This window comes from Excalfactoria chinensis, chromosome 8 (assembly GCF_039878825.1).
Source record: "Excalfactoria chinensis isolate bCotChi1 chromosome 8, bCotChi1.hap2, whole genome shotgun sequence".
Classification (NCBI taxonomy): domain Eukaryota; kingdom Metazoa; phylum Chordata; class Aves; order Galliformes; family Phasianidae; genus Excalfactoria; species Excalfactoria chinensis.
The window spans coordinates 26,269,366-26,283,701 of NC_092832.1; the positions used below are offsets into that span (position 1 = coordinate 26,269,366).

At 46.3% G+C, this 14,336-nt stretch overlaps 1 protein-coding gene across 2 annotated transcripts in view; it reads left to right on the top strand.

Moving 5' to 3' along the window:
- The window catches only part of ROR1 (receptor tyrosine kinase like orphan receptor 1), a 126,859-nt gene that overhangs the window by 84,990 nt on the left and 27,533 nt on the right, over positions 1-14,336 (top strand). The window contains exons 2-4 of one of the 2 annotated variants that reach the window (XM_072343176.1): positions 346-417; positions 10,468-10,758; positions 12,041-12,071. In XM_072343176.1, coding sequence (XP_072199277.1) covers positions 346-417; positions 10,468-10,758; positions 12,041-12,071 — 394 coding nt within the window. The remainder of the gene's footprint in view (positions 1-345; positions 418-10,467; positions 10,759-12,040; positions 12,072-14,336) is intronic. The other variant, XM_072343177.1, reaches the window with a different exon arrangement.

The following is a 14,336-nucleotide window of genomic DNA, read 5'->3' on the forward strand; positions in this document are numbered from 1 at the left end:
AGCTGCAGCACTGCGCAGTCACTCTACCTCTATAAAACCCAGGGAGGGACTTTAAGGTGGGCCAAGCACATCTCAGAGCTTGGCTGCTTGATTAACACAAGGCCTCCCGGTGACAGCGCAGCCAAACAAGCTCCAGCCCTGGCCCTGTGCCTTTTTCCACTTTGCTGCTTCTGCTGCCCATATGTTTCAGCTGCCAACACGGAGCATCGGGCGCATTTTAATCACTGGTTTTCTTCAAATAGTTTTACTACCATGAGAGCAAATTTCCAAATGCCTTTTACATTCTTTGTGATACAGAACTGATATAGTAACAGCATTCTCTTTCTTTCTGTTCTTCTCTTCCAGGAGCAAATTCATCAGCGGTTGTGGATCTCATGCCTACGTCATCATGGAACATCTCGAGTGAGCTAGATAAAGGTAAGTGGACAGAAAAGGTACAAGTATGTGAAATCAGACTGTCAAACCCTGATAATTCTTCTTGACTCGGCCAAATCAACAAACAAAGGGATGAGGGAGCATTTAAGATAAGCCTTGTTTGCCTTGTGATCATTTGACATTTAATTATGTGCAGTTCTGTGATTCCTGGAGATTGCTGTGTTCGTTTCTTGTTCCAGTAAAATGTTCCATATGGTAAAAACATTTCAAGATGTGAGCCCTGTTGGTTTATGAACTGCTTGACATTTTGTCTGGTGGATCTTAGGCTCTGAAAGCAAAGTTCACAAGCATCGGGCAGAGTCATTTTGTCTCATTGTGTTTTATTCTGAATTTTAAAGGCTTTGAATTAATGGAAGGGAAAAACACATTTGCAAGTGGTAATTATGTGTGATTTTGAGCTCTCTGAAGAGAGTACAGTGAGAAAAAGAGATATATTTCTGATTCCTCTTTGTTTTGTAAAGTATGCACCACCAGCACCTTAACCCAGACTGCTTAGCTTCCTCCAGCCCATATTCCAAGCCTGCAGCTTCTGAGTCAGTCTGCTCCTTGAGATGCCTCTTATGCATCGTTCACGCTGGAGGATGCTGCTCACCTCGCTAACTGTTCCATTTGTCAAACGCTCTCTTTCCATTCGCATATGATTTTGTCAACCATTAACTATTTGGGCTGACATTTCCCATCATGGAGTTCTGCCGCAGAATGTTTCTCCAAATCTCATCGTCTGCGTTTTGTTAGTGCTTTGGATGAACATGTGTGCATAAAGCTTTATGTTGAAACATAAATGTTTTCTGTACTAAATGTGAAGGGGATCTCTAGTTCTGGTGGTTAACTCTTTCGCTGAAAGCAGTAACGTGTCCGTTCTCTGGGCAGCATTCACCCACAGGGCAGGTTTTCCACTACGATGTGGTCCCTCACCACAGAAGTCGGGGTCACACCTTGTTGAGGTGAAAGAAATGTTCTTTGACAACCAGTGTTAGTGATGCGTTCTTCATTCACCATGGTGAGCCCCACGGGCTTGATTGATAAAGGGCCTGCAGTTGGTTTGCTCTGTGTCACAGGGGAAGGTGTTTGCCTCCAGCCAAAGCCCACACGGAGGGGAAGGTGCACCAATGATACCAGAAGTGGTGTAACATTTCAGCAAATCCGATCTGGGCTGAGCTGAAAAACAGCCCCCAGTAACTTCCTTGTTATTATTCCTTATTAGAGTTTTGTGTCAAATGTTTTCTAGTGAACAGGATGATTTTTTACTGGTACTTTGGCTGGGCTCGTTCTCAGCAGGACATGCCCCCTGTGAGCACTCTCCATCCTTAGTTTGACTGACTGAGCTGGGGAGCAGAGCAAGGTACTTGCAGGCAGCAAGCACTGCATGAATGACCCTCTGTGTTCTGTGCCTGCTGCCTAAGCACTGCCAAACACTAAAATCTCCAAAGTACCCGGCCATACCAGGCCATACCAGCCGGGGTTTGGATGTCCTGGTGAGCAGACGTGAAGCTTTGGGCTCTGAAGCATCCTATTGCTCAAAGCAAAGCCTGGAGCTTCTGCACCAGCACTGAGCCTACCCTCAGTGTTAACGAGTGGAACATTTTCCATGTTACTTAAATGGCACCTGTTGCTGAGGTTGTTTTTTTTCATCAGAAACAGGTAAAATGAAGTTTCACACTTCTAATCCACCTGGAATGCAGCAATTATCAGCGGCTGGGCTGAATCCCGCATTCCTGGGGGATTACCGGCCCCTTTGCTTGCCCTGATTAGCATTTAGACAGCTGTAAGCTCACACACCTAAACATGGATTTACATACGTGATTAAAATGCATTTGCTGCCCAAAAAGCTGAGTCAGAAGGGCAGGTTCCTCTGTGTGCCCAGGGGCCAAGCGGGGCACGCATGCCTTGTCTTGCCCATAAAAGCAGGGGCTTTCATGTGGGTGCTGCCATCTCTCAGTAAGGCCTTTGAAACCCTCACATATGGAAAGCAAAATCCACTGCAGCACATGCTGATGGAGGCGTGCGCTTTGTTTCCATTTCTTTTTGCAAGCAAGCGTCTCAAGACATCAACATCCACTTGTCTTTGCTGCAGTCAGCCATGAGGTCATGCGGGCGGCCCAGTAAAACTTATTTTAAAGCCTATTAAGTTCACCACATGAAAGCGCTTTCCAGCCAGATTTCCCAATTAAGCAGCTGTCCGCATCGAGTGCCTCTGCCTCTATCTGCTGCCTTGTGGAAATAGGCATGTCTTCCTTGCACACGCCTTCTGCGTTTGGGAAGGAGGAGCAGCTCGTGGGTTCGTTAAACAATATTCTGCGTTTTGAAATAATTACTTAATATGGTGCTTTCCCTACCTCGGAGAGCTCTGCAGTGATTATCTTACAACTGAGCCCTATTCAGGTTTCAATTTCTATTAAATAAGCTAAATCGACAGCATTAAACAGTTGCCTGTTTATTCTTTTTAACAGGAAATGAATTTAAAAGAGACGCAGCCACCCGTGAAGAGCTGTTGAAAGCAGCGATTGATGGGAGGGAGGAGGTGGTTTCTCACCAAAACCTTAAGAAAACAAACAAACTATGCATAAAAATAAAAAATAATCACTGTTAAAATAAGAGAAATGTAGCTATGAGCGTTTTCCTCTTTTCCAACTTGGTAAATCATGGTGAGCAGAGGGACTGCCACAAGGGGAAGGAGAAATGAAAACGCGATCAAATAAGTATTTAATTATGTAAGGAGAAATAAGCAATCTTCAGGGGAAGAGAGGGGGCCTGGTGGTGGGGAAGAGCCCATCCCAGGGGGCGGAGGCAGGATGTGAGCCTCCTGCCCTAGATTGCTGCCTGAGGTTCCCCTTCGGCTGGGAGACCCCACAGCACTGCTGTGTTTGGGGCACGGTGCTGTGAGGGACGGGCTCAGCTTTCCTGCTGCTTAAGGCTCTCTGGTTTCCCGTTTCCTTGCACCTATGCATCACCTCTGTGGTGTCAGCCAGGCTCCAGCTCTTGGTCCAAGAAGACTTTGCATTCACCATGAGCTCTTGGTTCCCTGATGGAACCAAATGGTGGTGGAAGGGCTGGCTTTTCCTTGTATCGTCTTTGGAAGAAAAGCTTTCCCTGTGAGATTTGCAGATCCTGCACATATTCCTTTCCCTTTTCATGGCTGATCTGCTTTGATAAACACGTATAAAACACTGGAATGATTCAGGGCTTGGGATCCGTTTTCATTCTGAGACATCAGCCATCCCAAGCCTGGGCTCACAGCTCCCTGCTGCTCTCAGCTCTTCATGGCACAGACCTCATTGCAGAGAGAAAACATTCCCCAAGGAGAGGGCAGCAGGAGTCAGGACTTTGCAAAATGTGCCCCAGATGCCCTGGGTGAAGCTGGGATTAGTCCTCACACATTCCAAGGCCCAACAATACAAGGATCACCTTAACATGGCCTGGTGTGGAGGAGTCTAGAGCAGAAAATGACCAGTGCAGGGCAAAGCAGGGCATGGAGTGCTGCAGTGTTTGCTGTGATACCCCGCACAGGGCTCTGCTCGTCAGTGACTTCTGGAGAAGGCAGCCTTGCTGACAAATCCACGCCAAAGCTGTCGCCTCAATAGTGCTTTCCAGGCAGGGATACACCTTGTTCTTGAGTCTTCATAGCCTTGAGTCTTCATCCTCCTGAAGGCCCGGGAAGGGTTTGACTCTTAGGCAAACTACATCTTAAGAAGCATCAACAAAAGCAACCGTGGACAAAGCTGGGCAGGTCGGGGCCTCCTGCCTTCAGCCTCAGACCTTGAGAGATTTCCAGATTTTCTTTTGAAATCACTGGACGTGAATTTGATACGCGTGGTGAAAGGGGAAGAATTACAGCTTTCACATTCATGCACAATTTACCTTCTTATTTTCCTTTATTATCTGGGGGATATTGGGTAAATCAGGCTCCCCCCGATGGGGCTCAGGGTTCGGATTCTATTTGTGGGGTCCCGTTAGTAGCACGGCAGTAAATTACTGCTGCTTTGTTTGAAAATTTTCTTAGCCACAGTACATTAGCTCCTTTTGTTTGCTTTTCCACTGACGGAGCGCACGTTTCTGTTTGAGAATTTGTGTTTCTTGAATGTCTCATTTATAAATAACACAGGGTGTGAAATTTGGAGGTCGCGGGAGAAAACGAGAAGGAGAAAGTGCCCTGGGTAACGCGTGGCATTCGTGGCAGAAGTCCTGCACGAAATGCTTTGCTTACGTGGGGGTTTGTGTAACCTCAGTGCGTGCAGCCAATGTCTGACCGTTATACATAAGGTAACTATATATAATAACCTTTTCCTGGCTCATCCAGCTATCTTTGTTTATTTGAAAGATTGATAGATCAGAGGGTCAAGGGACGTGTTTTATTGTAAGTTTCTGTTCCAAATTTCCTGACATTTTTGGTTCTAAAAAAATAGAGCTTTAAAAGGCACAGAAAGGGCTAATAAGAACCAGATCCTCAAGTGATGCTATGTCAAAATGTCAAAAATAACAGCTTTTCTTTGACTCGACGGCATTAATCTTAGGGCACATACCTTTCCGTGCACCCTTCCTTTAATAGATGGAGTTTTTGTGTGCAGCTCTTTACTGCCGAGCAGCTTCTAAAGTGACAACAAAATCCCTTGATGGTTTTCAGTAGTTTGGTTTATGGCTGGATGTGGACGTTTGTTTACCTATTCCAAATCACTTTTTTGTGTGTGATAAAGTTTAGAGGCTTCCTACTTGCGCTATAAAACTGGTTCCTAAGTAAAGAAAAGCTTCATTTCCCCTTACCGGATTACGGCATCAGAGCCATCACCGAGGCAGCTGTCCTCAAACCAGGGAATTAACTCAGGAAAGCAGAGGCAGATGTGAACCCTCACGTTCATAAGAAGAATTCGCAGAGGTGTGAAGGGCAGCGAGCTGTACAGTTCCCATCCTGGAGCAGTGGGATTCAGGTGCTCAGCCCTGATAACTTTGGGAGGCCGTGGGGATCTGCGCTCTGTTTCCCTCCGTGAGCCCACCCACCCTTACAGCCCGAGGCAGTCCTGAAGCTGCTAATGATCGGAAAGCAACAATTAATTATGAGAATCTCAATCTGATAAAGCCTCGGGCAGCAGTCGGCCTGTTTCAGGTCAGTCTGTGATCCTCAGCTAGCATTCATGCCTCAAATAATGGCTGGGAAGAGAAAGCCCTGCACACAGCTGCCGCGTGTTGCCTGAGCTGAGCCTTGCACATGCACATTGCTGAGGAAACACGCTTGAAAACGAGCAGGGCGAGCAAATACAGGAGTGCGTTTCCTTTTGTCCCGAGAGAGCTGACATTGAATATTTCCGCTTGTTTGTCTGGACTTCTTTAGCTCTGATATCCTTCATATGGGTTGCCAAATCGTGGGTCGAGTGCGGTATCCCTTTCCTCCCACTGCCATTCCTCTACTTTTATTCATTTGAAATAAGTGAAATTCCAGCCGGGAGTCTCCCTTTTGCCCCCTTTAATAACAAGGAGCTGTTGATCGGACCCGCAGATCGGGCCTGCCGGGAGTTGTCTTCCTCAGTGAGTTACGGGCAGATGAAGCAAGCCATGGTTAATCCTTTTTCCAACTGATAAATGTGTGTGCTGTCAGTGGCCACACTTGGGTAAGAAATTCTGCTGGTTCCTTCTTCAGCTTAACGGGAAGAGCGTAGAACTCTGCTTGGCTGAACTCAGGAAGCAAACAACAAAACCCATCCTGCAAGTTCTGGGTGGGCTCAGAGTTGTAGACTTTCTCCCTGGAGAGCAGTTCTGTATGGAACGTTCCCACTGTCGGAGCAGATGATGGTGCTGATAAATGGGAGTGTGGGCTGCGTCCACATGTAGCATCATCTGGGCTAATGTGGCTCATCTCAGGCTCAGAGGGAATGGAAATCATAGAATTATTAAGGTTGCACTCTACTACAGCGAGTCTCTCTCCACCATGCCTACTGCATTGCCCATTGCCCCGCTGCACCTGGGTTTAAGCTGCCCCTGTGCCTGAAGGAGGGTTTTGATTTGAGCTTTTCCCTAAAAGTTTTGAAAGATCGGAAGGGCACAGAGAAGAGGATAAGTGAAACAATCATTCTTCTCATGGAATGAATGGTTCAGGGACTAACCGTGCATCCCCACCGTGCCTTAAACACCTAGTGAAACCAGAAACGCGGAGCACGCGCGGTGCAGCAGAATCCTCCTATGGTCAGGGGGGCAGTTACTGCTCTGAGAGGTGTCTTTGGTAATTTAAGATAGAGCAGCGATGTGGTCGCAGAGGAGATTAACATTCCTTGGCCAGAGAGGATGAGCTTTTATTTTGAAAGCCACCTGGGTTCCACTTAAAAGTGGTGGAATACTTCAGAATTTATTACGGCTGAGCAGGCTCCTATTGAACAATGTCAGGACATGGCTGTGGAAATACACGCACTTTTCTTCTTTGGAGACACGCAACTCACTACATTTCGTCCTCACACAGCTGTTGCTGTTCTGTAACATCAAACCAGCGCAGAGTTTGGCCACGGAGGATACCTAATATTTGGATTTTATATGCAGTGTCTCCAATTTATGCGCTTAGAATCATGAAGATGACTTATGATGTGTTGTGTTTGCATTGGCAACGGCTCAAAACCAGAAATATATTTCAGGCTTGGCTTTCCAGATATTATCTCAAGTCATTTAAAAGTTCATTATAGGGCACCCGCCAGTGCTGCTATAGTAAAAGGGCTGTCAGCATTTTTCAAGGGTTTATAACTCAGCCATTAAAAAAAAAATGTCTGTGGGCTGAAACTTGGCATTCAGGGGGTAGGCCCAGCAGTAAATTGTTTTTACACATTAAAAAAAAAACCAACTCAATTTGACTATTATTAAATTATAGGTGGGCTAAATTGTATTTAGAACTTATTCGGGCCATTCTCCTGCACTTCTGTAAATTAAAATGTGTCTGAAATGTTCTCATGGAGCACAGCTCCGAAACACGGACCAGCTGTTGTTGTTCTTGAAATCCTGAGATTGAACTGAAAATACAACAACAGCCCTTATCCCAGCGTAGCACTTTTCACCTTCAAAGTGCTTTACGAGCATTATCTCATTAATGTACATAGCAGCCTCCCCATGATGTAAGAGGGATTATTATCCTCACTTTATAGCTGGAGAAACCGAGCCAAAAGGTTTAGGGCTGTTTTTAAAAGGACTTAGTTGCACAAATCCCGTGTGAGCTTTGATTGGCTTTGGGTGTCTGCTTCCCTTCGGCTCTTCTGAAGAGCCCAGCCGCAGTGATTCACCCAGCGCCGCTCGGAGCCAGCACTGGCCTCACACTTTCCAATGGCCGCTGCCGCTTGAGTGTCGTTAACTTGTGCATGAGAACCATCATGTTTCTAACAAATTATTCTTCTGGTCAGAGAGAGTCAGCTCGGGGCGGCAGCCCTGCTTACCCCCTGCTGAAGCCCAAAAGGAGGATCTACCTCTGTTTTTCTTGGCCTCCTTTGTCCCAAATTAGACAGCGTTATTGCCGATGGCACCAGAGAGCGGCTGGACAGAAACCTGAGGAGTTGTTTTGTTGTGGGTTGTCGTTAGGGAGAGGATGGTGGTGGTAGCTTTGGGGATTTGATGGGCTTTGGTAGGTTAGGGTTAGATTCAAGGGCTGGAAGTAGAACTGGGCTTCCCTTTGGCTGCGCTGTGCTGGGTGAGGGCAGCAGTGGGTGGCACTCACCCATTCTCTTAGTCCGATACGCCTCAGTTCCCAAACCTGGCATGGTTTGGAAGCACTGTTGGACCGTCAGCTCACTGTTAGTTACAGAAACGCTTTACCCATGAGAAACTTGCAGCTGCCTGGAACTTTCCCTGCTGACATCTCATCTCGGGTGCTTTATGGTCTGCTGCCTGAGCTGATGTAACATTTGGATGCAAACTGCATGGATCGAAAGACTAAGCTGAGCTGGATTTTGAGGTGCATTCTGTTTTCAAGTTCCTGTAGCAGTTTGCAGAGAAGGCAAAGAAAGCTTGGGGAAGAGTGGGAAGCCCTGGCACCAGAGGCTGCTTCTGTGGGTACCTGCAGAGAAGTTGCCCCATAGCTCTTGCTGTAATGGCCATTCTTCCCCATCGCCTTGCTGTTGGCTGTGGTACTTTGAATCCTTCTCCTGCATTTGATATCCTACCCAGCATCATTATTATTCCTTTATTTGATTCTTCTGCACACCGCAGGGCTTTTAAAAATACTCTTTACTGTTGGTTGTCAGTAAGACCATCACAGGCCTGAGGCCGTTCTGTTTTCTGTCCATATTGCATTGAAGTTGTCATATTGTCTGAACTTCTATCTTTGCAACACAATCAGGAGTTATATAAAGGACTGTGGTGCAGAAATGTATTGGATCACTAAGTGTGGTTATCCACTTCCATGTGATTAGTGTGACTTTGTTAAGCGCAGGCTGTGGGGAGAGCCCAATACGTGTGCTGATTTAGACGATGTTTCCCAATGAGATTGTGAAGGTGCAAATCAGAAATGCTTTTAGTGGTGCGGAATTGGTTCCGGAGAGGTAACGAGCAGCTCATTCTCTGCCTTCACCGCTCAGCTGCTTTGACACCAGACACGACTTTAGCTAACCAGGTCCATAGGAGCACAGGCAGCAGTATGAGTTCGCCCAGTTTCATAGCTGCGTGTTAACAAACTTGATCAGTGGAAGAGAGCTGTGTGGGCAGCTCCTTTGTGCTTAGTGCTTATCCTGACAGCACCTCGGGAGAACAGGGATGTGCTGCACTCAGTGCTGTGCAAATCCAAGGTAAGAACTCACACGCTAAGGAGATTAAATACAAAGGGGAGAGATACTGATACTTGCAAGACATAATGAAGGGAGTAGCCAGTGAAGACATGATTAAAATAAGTAATCAGGGAAGTGGATTAGTTGGGCAGGGTACTTAGCCAAGCTGTTTTTATTGGGTGATGGAGATCTTTTGCCTAATTTCAGGCAGGCTTGCTGCTGCAGGTAACAGTGGATGCAACCGACCGTGGACACTCAAGCAGCACAGCACAAGTTCACTTACTGATGGGCCTCACTGACCTCCCAGTCCTGCTGGCAGATCACAGCAGCAGAGCCTCGGGTTTCCCACTGCCAGGCCACCCCGCTGAGATGGCCAGCACTGCTAATGGGCTCTGCCCACTAATGACCACGTTGGGTTTGAACCTGTGACACCGAGATGAAAGCCCACATATTCCATTCCCCAAACCCAGTCTATCTCACTCTCTGCCTTTAAAGGGTTTAATTAAATGTTAAGTACAGTTAACTAGGAATGGCCTTCTTCCTGACCGAAGCGGAACGAAATAGCACTTGACAGGAGAAGGCAGTGCTCATGAATGGATTAGAAGAGATTAATTCTGTGAAATTGTGATTTAACATTCTCTGTCTTAACAAAACGAAAGAATTCTTGATCTTCTGCTCGCACCTATCATGAGACCTATTTCAGATTAAACTTCAGTGCCCTTCGCAGGGGGAAGCACTGACTGAGAAGAAAGCCTTCATCTGGCAGATACCATCCCCATTCCTTCATCTGTGCTCCTGGTGCTCGCAAAGCCATTCACAGCGTGGGTGCTGTCTGCGCTGCTCTGCAGCTCCATTAAAAATGGCTCCAAGGCCCTCATTACTGAGTGGCGCATTTCAAACATCGGTACATTTTGTGGGTGCAGCCATGAGCAGGGGCGGATGTGTGCGGTGCAGACAATAAAATAAGCAACTGAATTTACAATGGAATTAAACAGAGAAGAGGCATTACATCTTTTTTCTGTGTTGAATGAAGCCAAATATGGGATGATGTTCCGAAAGTGGAGAAAATCTATGGATGTACAAAGGAAAAGAAGCTTTTGAGATGAACAGGATGACTAAATTGTAGTGAAAATAGCAAAATTTGTTCCTTTTCTTGCTGTGCTGGCCCTGAAACACGAATTAACAAGGAGAGTTTTTGGTTAAACCCGATAGCAACTTCCTTCCTTTCCCTTTTGAAGGTAGGAAGGAGAGTTCTTTAAAAGAACGCTTCCCGATCCGGATGTTATAACTCCCCTGGTTTCTTCTCCCACAGCAGATTACTTCTTGACGCTCGACGAGCCGATGAACAACATCACCACCACTCTTGGCCAGACCGCGGAGCTGCACTGCAAGGTCTCCGGCAATCCGCCGCCCACCGTGCGCTGGCTGAAGAACGACGCTCCCGTGGTCCAGGAGCCGCGGCGCATCTCCTTCCGCGCCACCAGCTACGGCTCCAGGCTGAGGATCAGAAACTTGGACACTACCGACACCGGCTACTTCCAGTGCGTCGCAACCAACGGCAGGAAGACTGTTTCTACGACCGGTGTGCTGTTTGTCAAGTTTGGTGAGTTCTCCCCTTTGAAGCTGTTTGAAGTGATACTTAGGAAAACAGCACGGGTAACTCTGGAGAAAGTTCCTAGAGTGAAAAAATATCCCAGATTGGAAGGGATCCGTGGGATCTTCAAGTCTAACTCCCGTGTTGTGCTAACTGCTGAAAATAAGGGCACTGACCCTGAAGGCATTCAAGGCTGGGCTGGATGTGGCTCTGGGCAGCCTGGGCTGCTGGTTGGCAGCCCTGCACATAGCAGGGGGTTGGAACCAGATGAGCATTGTGGGCCTTTTCAGCCCATGCCATTCTATGATATAATTCTATGATGGAGTGGTGTCAAGCAGCAGCACTGCTCACTGCTCAGCTGAGATGCCCATCATGCCAGCTTTAATGGTGGTCTTTAGTGTACAAAAGTCCAATAGAACCAGGGCATAAATAGGGACTGCTGAGCAGCAGTGTTCATTGATACACCAGCTGGGTGGATTCAGACCAGATGATAAAAGCTGTGATTTTATCAAGTGCCTGAGCAACCTCTTCTTCTTCTATTAAGTGAGAAATTTGGCTTGCAGCTTGGAGAAGATTAGAAGTGGAGTGAAAATGTTATATGTAGGCCCTCTAGTGATACGCATATACCTTTCAAATAAAATAAGCACTTCTTCAAAGCTTATATTGAGGCAATTGCCTTCAGAGACAGTCTTATGACTGGGGTTATTGCAGACATGAGATGGGTTTTGTGCAGCTTATCCATCTCCACTCACAGTGAAATACTTCACTGAGGTGAGGATGCTTGCATGGAACCCTAGGCAGTCCTCATGGCGACGTAAAAGGAATGTATAAAGTTCAGTATTTGCCAAATTATAAACGCCGAAGGCACCACCAACAAAACGCTGTCAGCCAACGCCTGCTGAATCAGGCCAAGGATGAATACCCTGAGACACAGTGAAGATTGATAGGGGGAAGTGATGCTGTTTTCTCCCACTTACAGTTACAACATGCTCTTGTACAAGCCTCCTGTGGTTTGCTGCAACCTATTTTGTCGTGACCCCAAACACAGCCAATTACAGAATCAGTCCCTCAGCTGTTTATTACCCTTATCTGTAGCATTTTGCAGACAGTCACTGCTACAGGATACAGTCTTGTCTTTGCTATTGAGAAATGGAGACTTGCCTGTTTAACTACATAAACCACGTCCAACATGACAGACTGTTACTTTTATCTTTTAAAAGGTTCTGAAAAGCTTCCTGCTTGTTACCTCACTATAACTCATCACACTGTTTTTCTTCTGTCACTTTTCCAGGTCCCCCACCAACAGCAAGTCCAGGATCATCGTAAGTCGTTTCATGTCTCTTAAGTCGATTCATTAATCTTGCATTTCAGCAGTCAGAAGTTCATTTTTCATTCTGTGTGACAGAAGCACTTTTACATTCCACTTCAAGTCAGATAGGATCATAATTTATTGTAACTGAATTATCTGTCTCATTGATAAATTTTCATGTTATCATGTCAACTCCTATTTCTTAAGCTAGACTTTTTATTTTCCAGTATTATTTCCTTTAGGTCCCCTGGTGCCTTCAGCCTTTGAACTGATTTCAGTGTACATACAGAACGCACCATATGAGGTGAAACCAATCTTCATAGTCACAGCCCAATATGGATAGTATTTGACTAAGTAGATGTTACTACCTGGGGGATTTTTACTAATTTAATGGACCTGATGGGCAGAACCTGGATCTGTGTCCATCTATAACTGCATCAATAAGCAGTTACAAAAGTCCTTAAAGATCAGGTACCTGGGTACCAGTAGTGGTTGTTTTCACAGCAGCTTCCCTCTGTCCTGCATCCCACAGCCTGCTGCTGGCTCTGAGCAGCTGCCACCTTGAGTTTGGCACTGGAGCTCCTGTCAGTGTCAGTCTTCGAGAACGTATCAGTCTCTCATTAAGAGATATGAGACCAAACTTGCTCAATTTATAACCTCCCGTTATTTTCGAGTCTGATCTTCAGCTGTTCAGAAGTTTGTCATGAATGTTATGATTGTGTGTCCAGCTTATTCACACCTTGCACTTGTGAAGTCATGCTGAAAACCCGCCTGTCCTGGTGATGAAGCTGTGAATGTCTCTGACTGTCCGTATAGAAGATCATTTACAAACTATTGCAGAGGGTATAAATTGGGGAAAGCATCTGACCACAAAAGGACATGCTAGGATGCCCTCTAATGGAACGCTATAAAACGTGCTTTTGTCTTTTGAAGGTACCTGCAGTGAATGCTACTGGGTCTGTTTAGTAAGGAGAGCTCTTTGCAGGCACTCAGAGCCCTGGTTGTGAATGCGGTGCTGTGGGGAGCGAAGCTGCACTATACACTGTGGGAGGTGGAGGCTGCTGTGCACTTGAGCAGCTGGGAGATGTTGTTAATGACTGGAGAAGGTGTGCGTTTGGCGTCTGCTTCTGCCAAGTTTGGAGTTTCTGAAATTTGTAAGGTGAGGCAGAGCTGTCAGAAACCCACAGGAGAGCGGTGTGAGCACAGAAGACAAGGGGCTGTGCTGGGATTTTGCTGTCTGGGCTGCTGAGGGCTGCCTTGTGCCTTGTGTTGGTTTGGTCGGGTTTGGTTTTTTTTTGAAACCAAATTGCTTTGGGAACCTTTTTCCAGTTTCTCTTTGTGGCAATTTGTCTCTTCCCTAAAAGCCTCACCCATTTATAGAGAAGTGATGGCGAATGTTCCCATTAACTCGGTGAGAGTCAGGCTGAGCTCTGGGGCGATGCCTGCACATCATCATCTACAAGGGAACAGACAAACTACTCCCAGTTTTTTTTTCCTCTGAGTGCTCCCTATCAAACATTACATTGACTTTAAAGGGATTCCATCCAGGATTTTCATTTTGCCCTGCCCATTGTTATACACGGGTACGAGCACAGAGACGTGGAAAGGTGAAAATAAAGCGAGAATTCCTCTGCAGTAGTCCGCTTTACAATCGTGCCTTTAAAACTTGTGACCAAGGAAGATATTTAATCACACTTCATTACCAGGGGAGGTTGTGGGTCTGTCTAATGAGAGGACTCATTGTTCTAAACACTGGAGGGTAACACATCCAAAGAAACACACGCAGGCATCTCTGCTTTACTGAATGGGCAACGTTTACGTTCCTGTAGAAGCTAACCAGGTTTAATCTGTGAAATAAGAGAATCAGGAAGAAGCTTATGGGAGAGAAATGATAAACTTGGGGCTCGTACTAAATGGGAGTAGAAAAAATGTCAGTGGGTCATCATGAACCTGGTTCATATCTGCTGCCAGTGGCATGAGTGCAACAGCCGCATGGATAGCAGCGCTTGGCGAGTTCCAGCTGGATTGAGCTGAGCTGCAGAGAGCAATTACGTGCTGTGGAACGCAGGAGGAAGGCTGTTTGCTGTTCTTTCCATGCAGAAAATATCTGGAGATGTCATGGGTGGTATGCTCTTCATGCTAACTAGCAAACAAAGTATTGGCTTTGGAATAAATGGAAATTTGGTGAAGCGCGTGTGTTCAGAGTGATTCCACACTATGCAGGGAGGTGCCACAGAGAAGTGTTGGAAGGCACACTGGTTAAAGGCAGCAGTGCTCT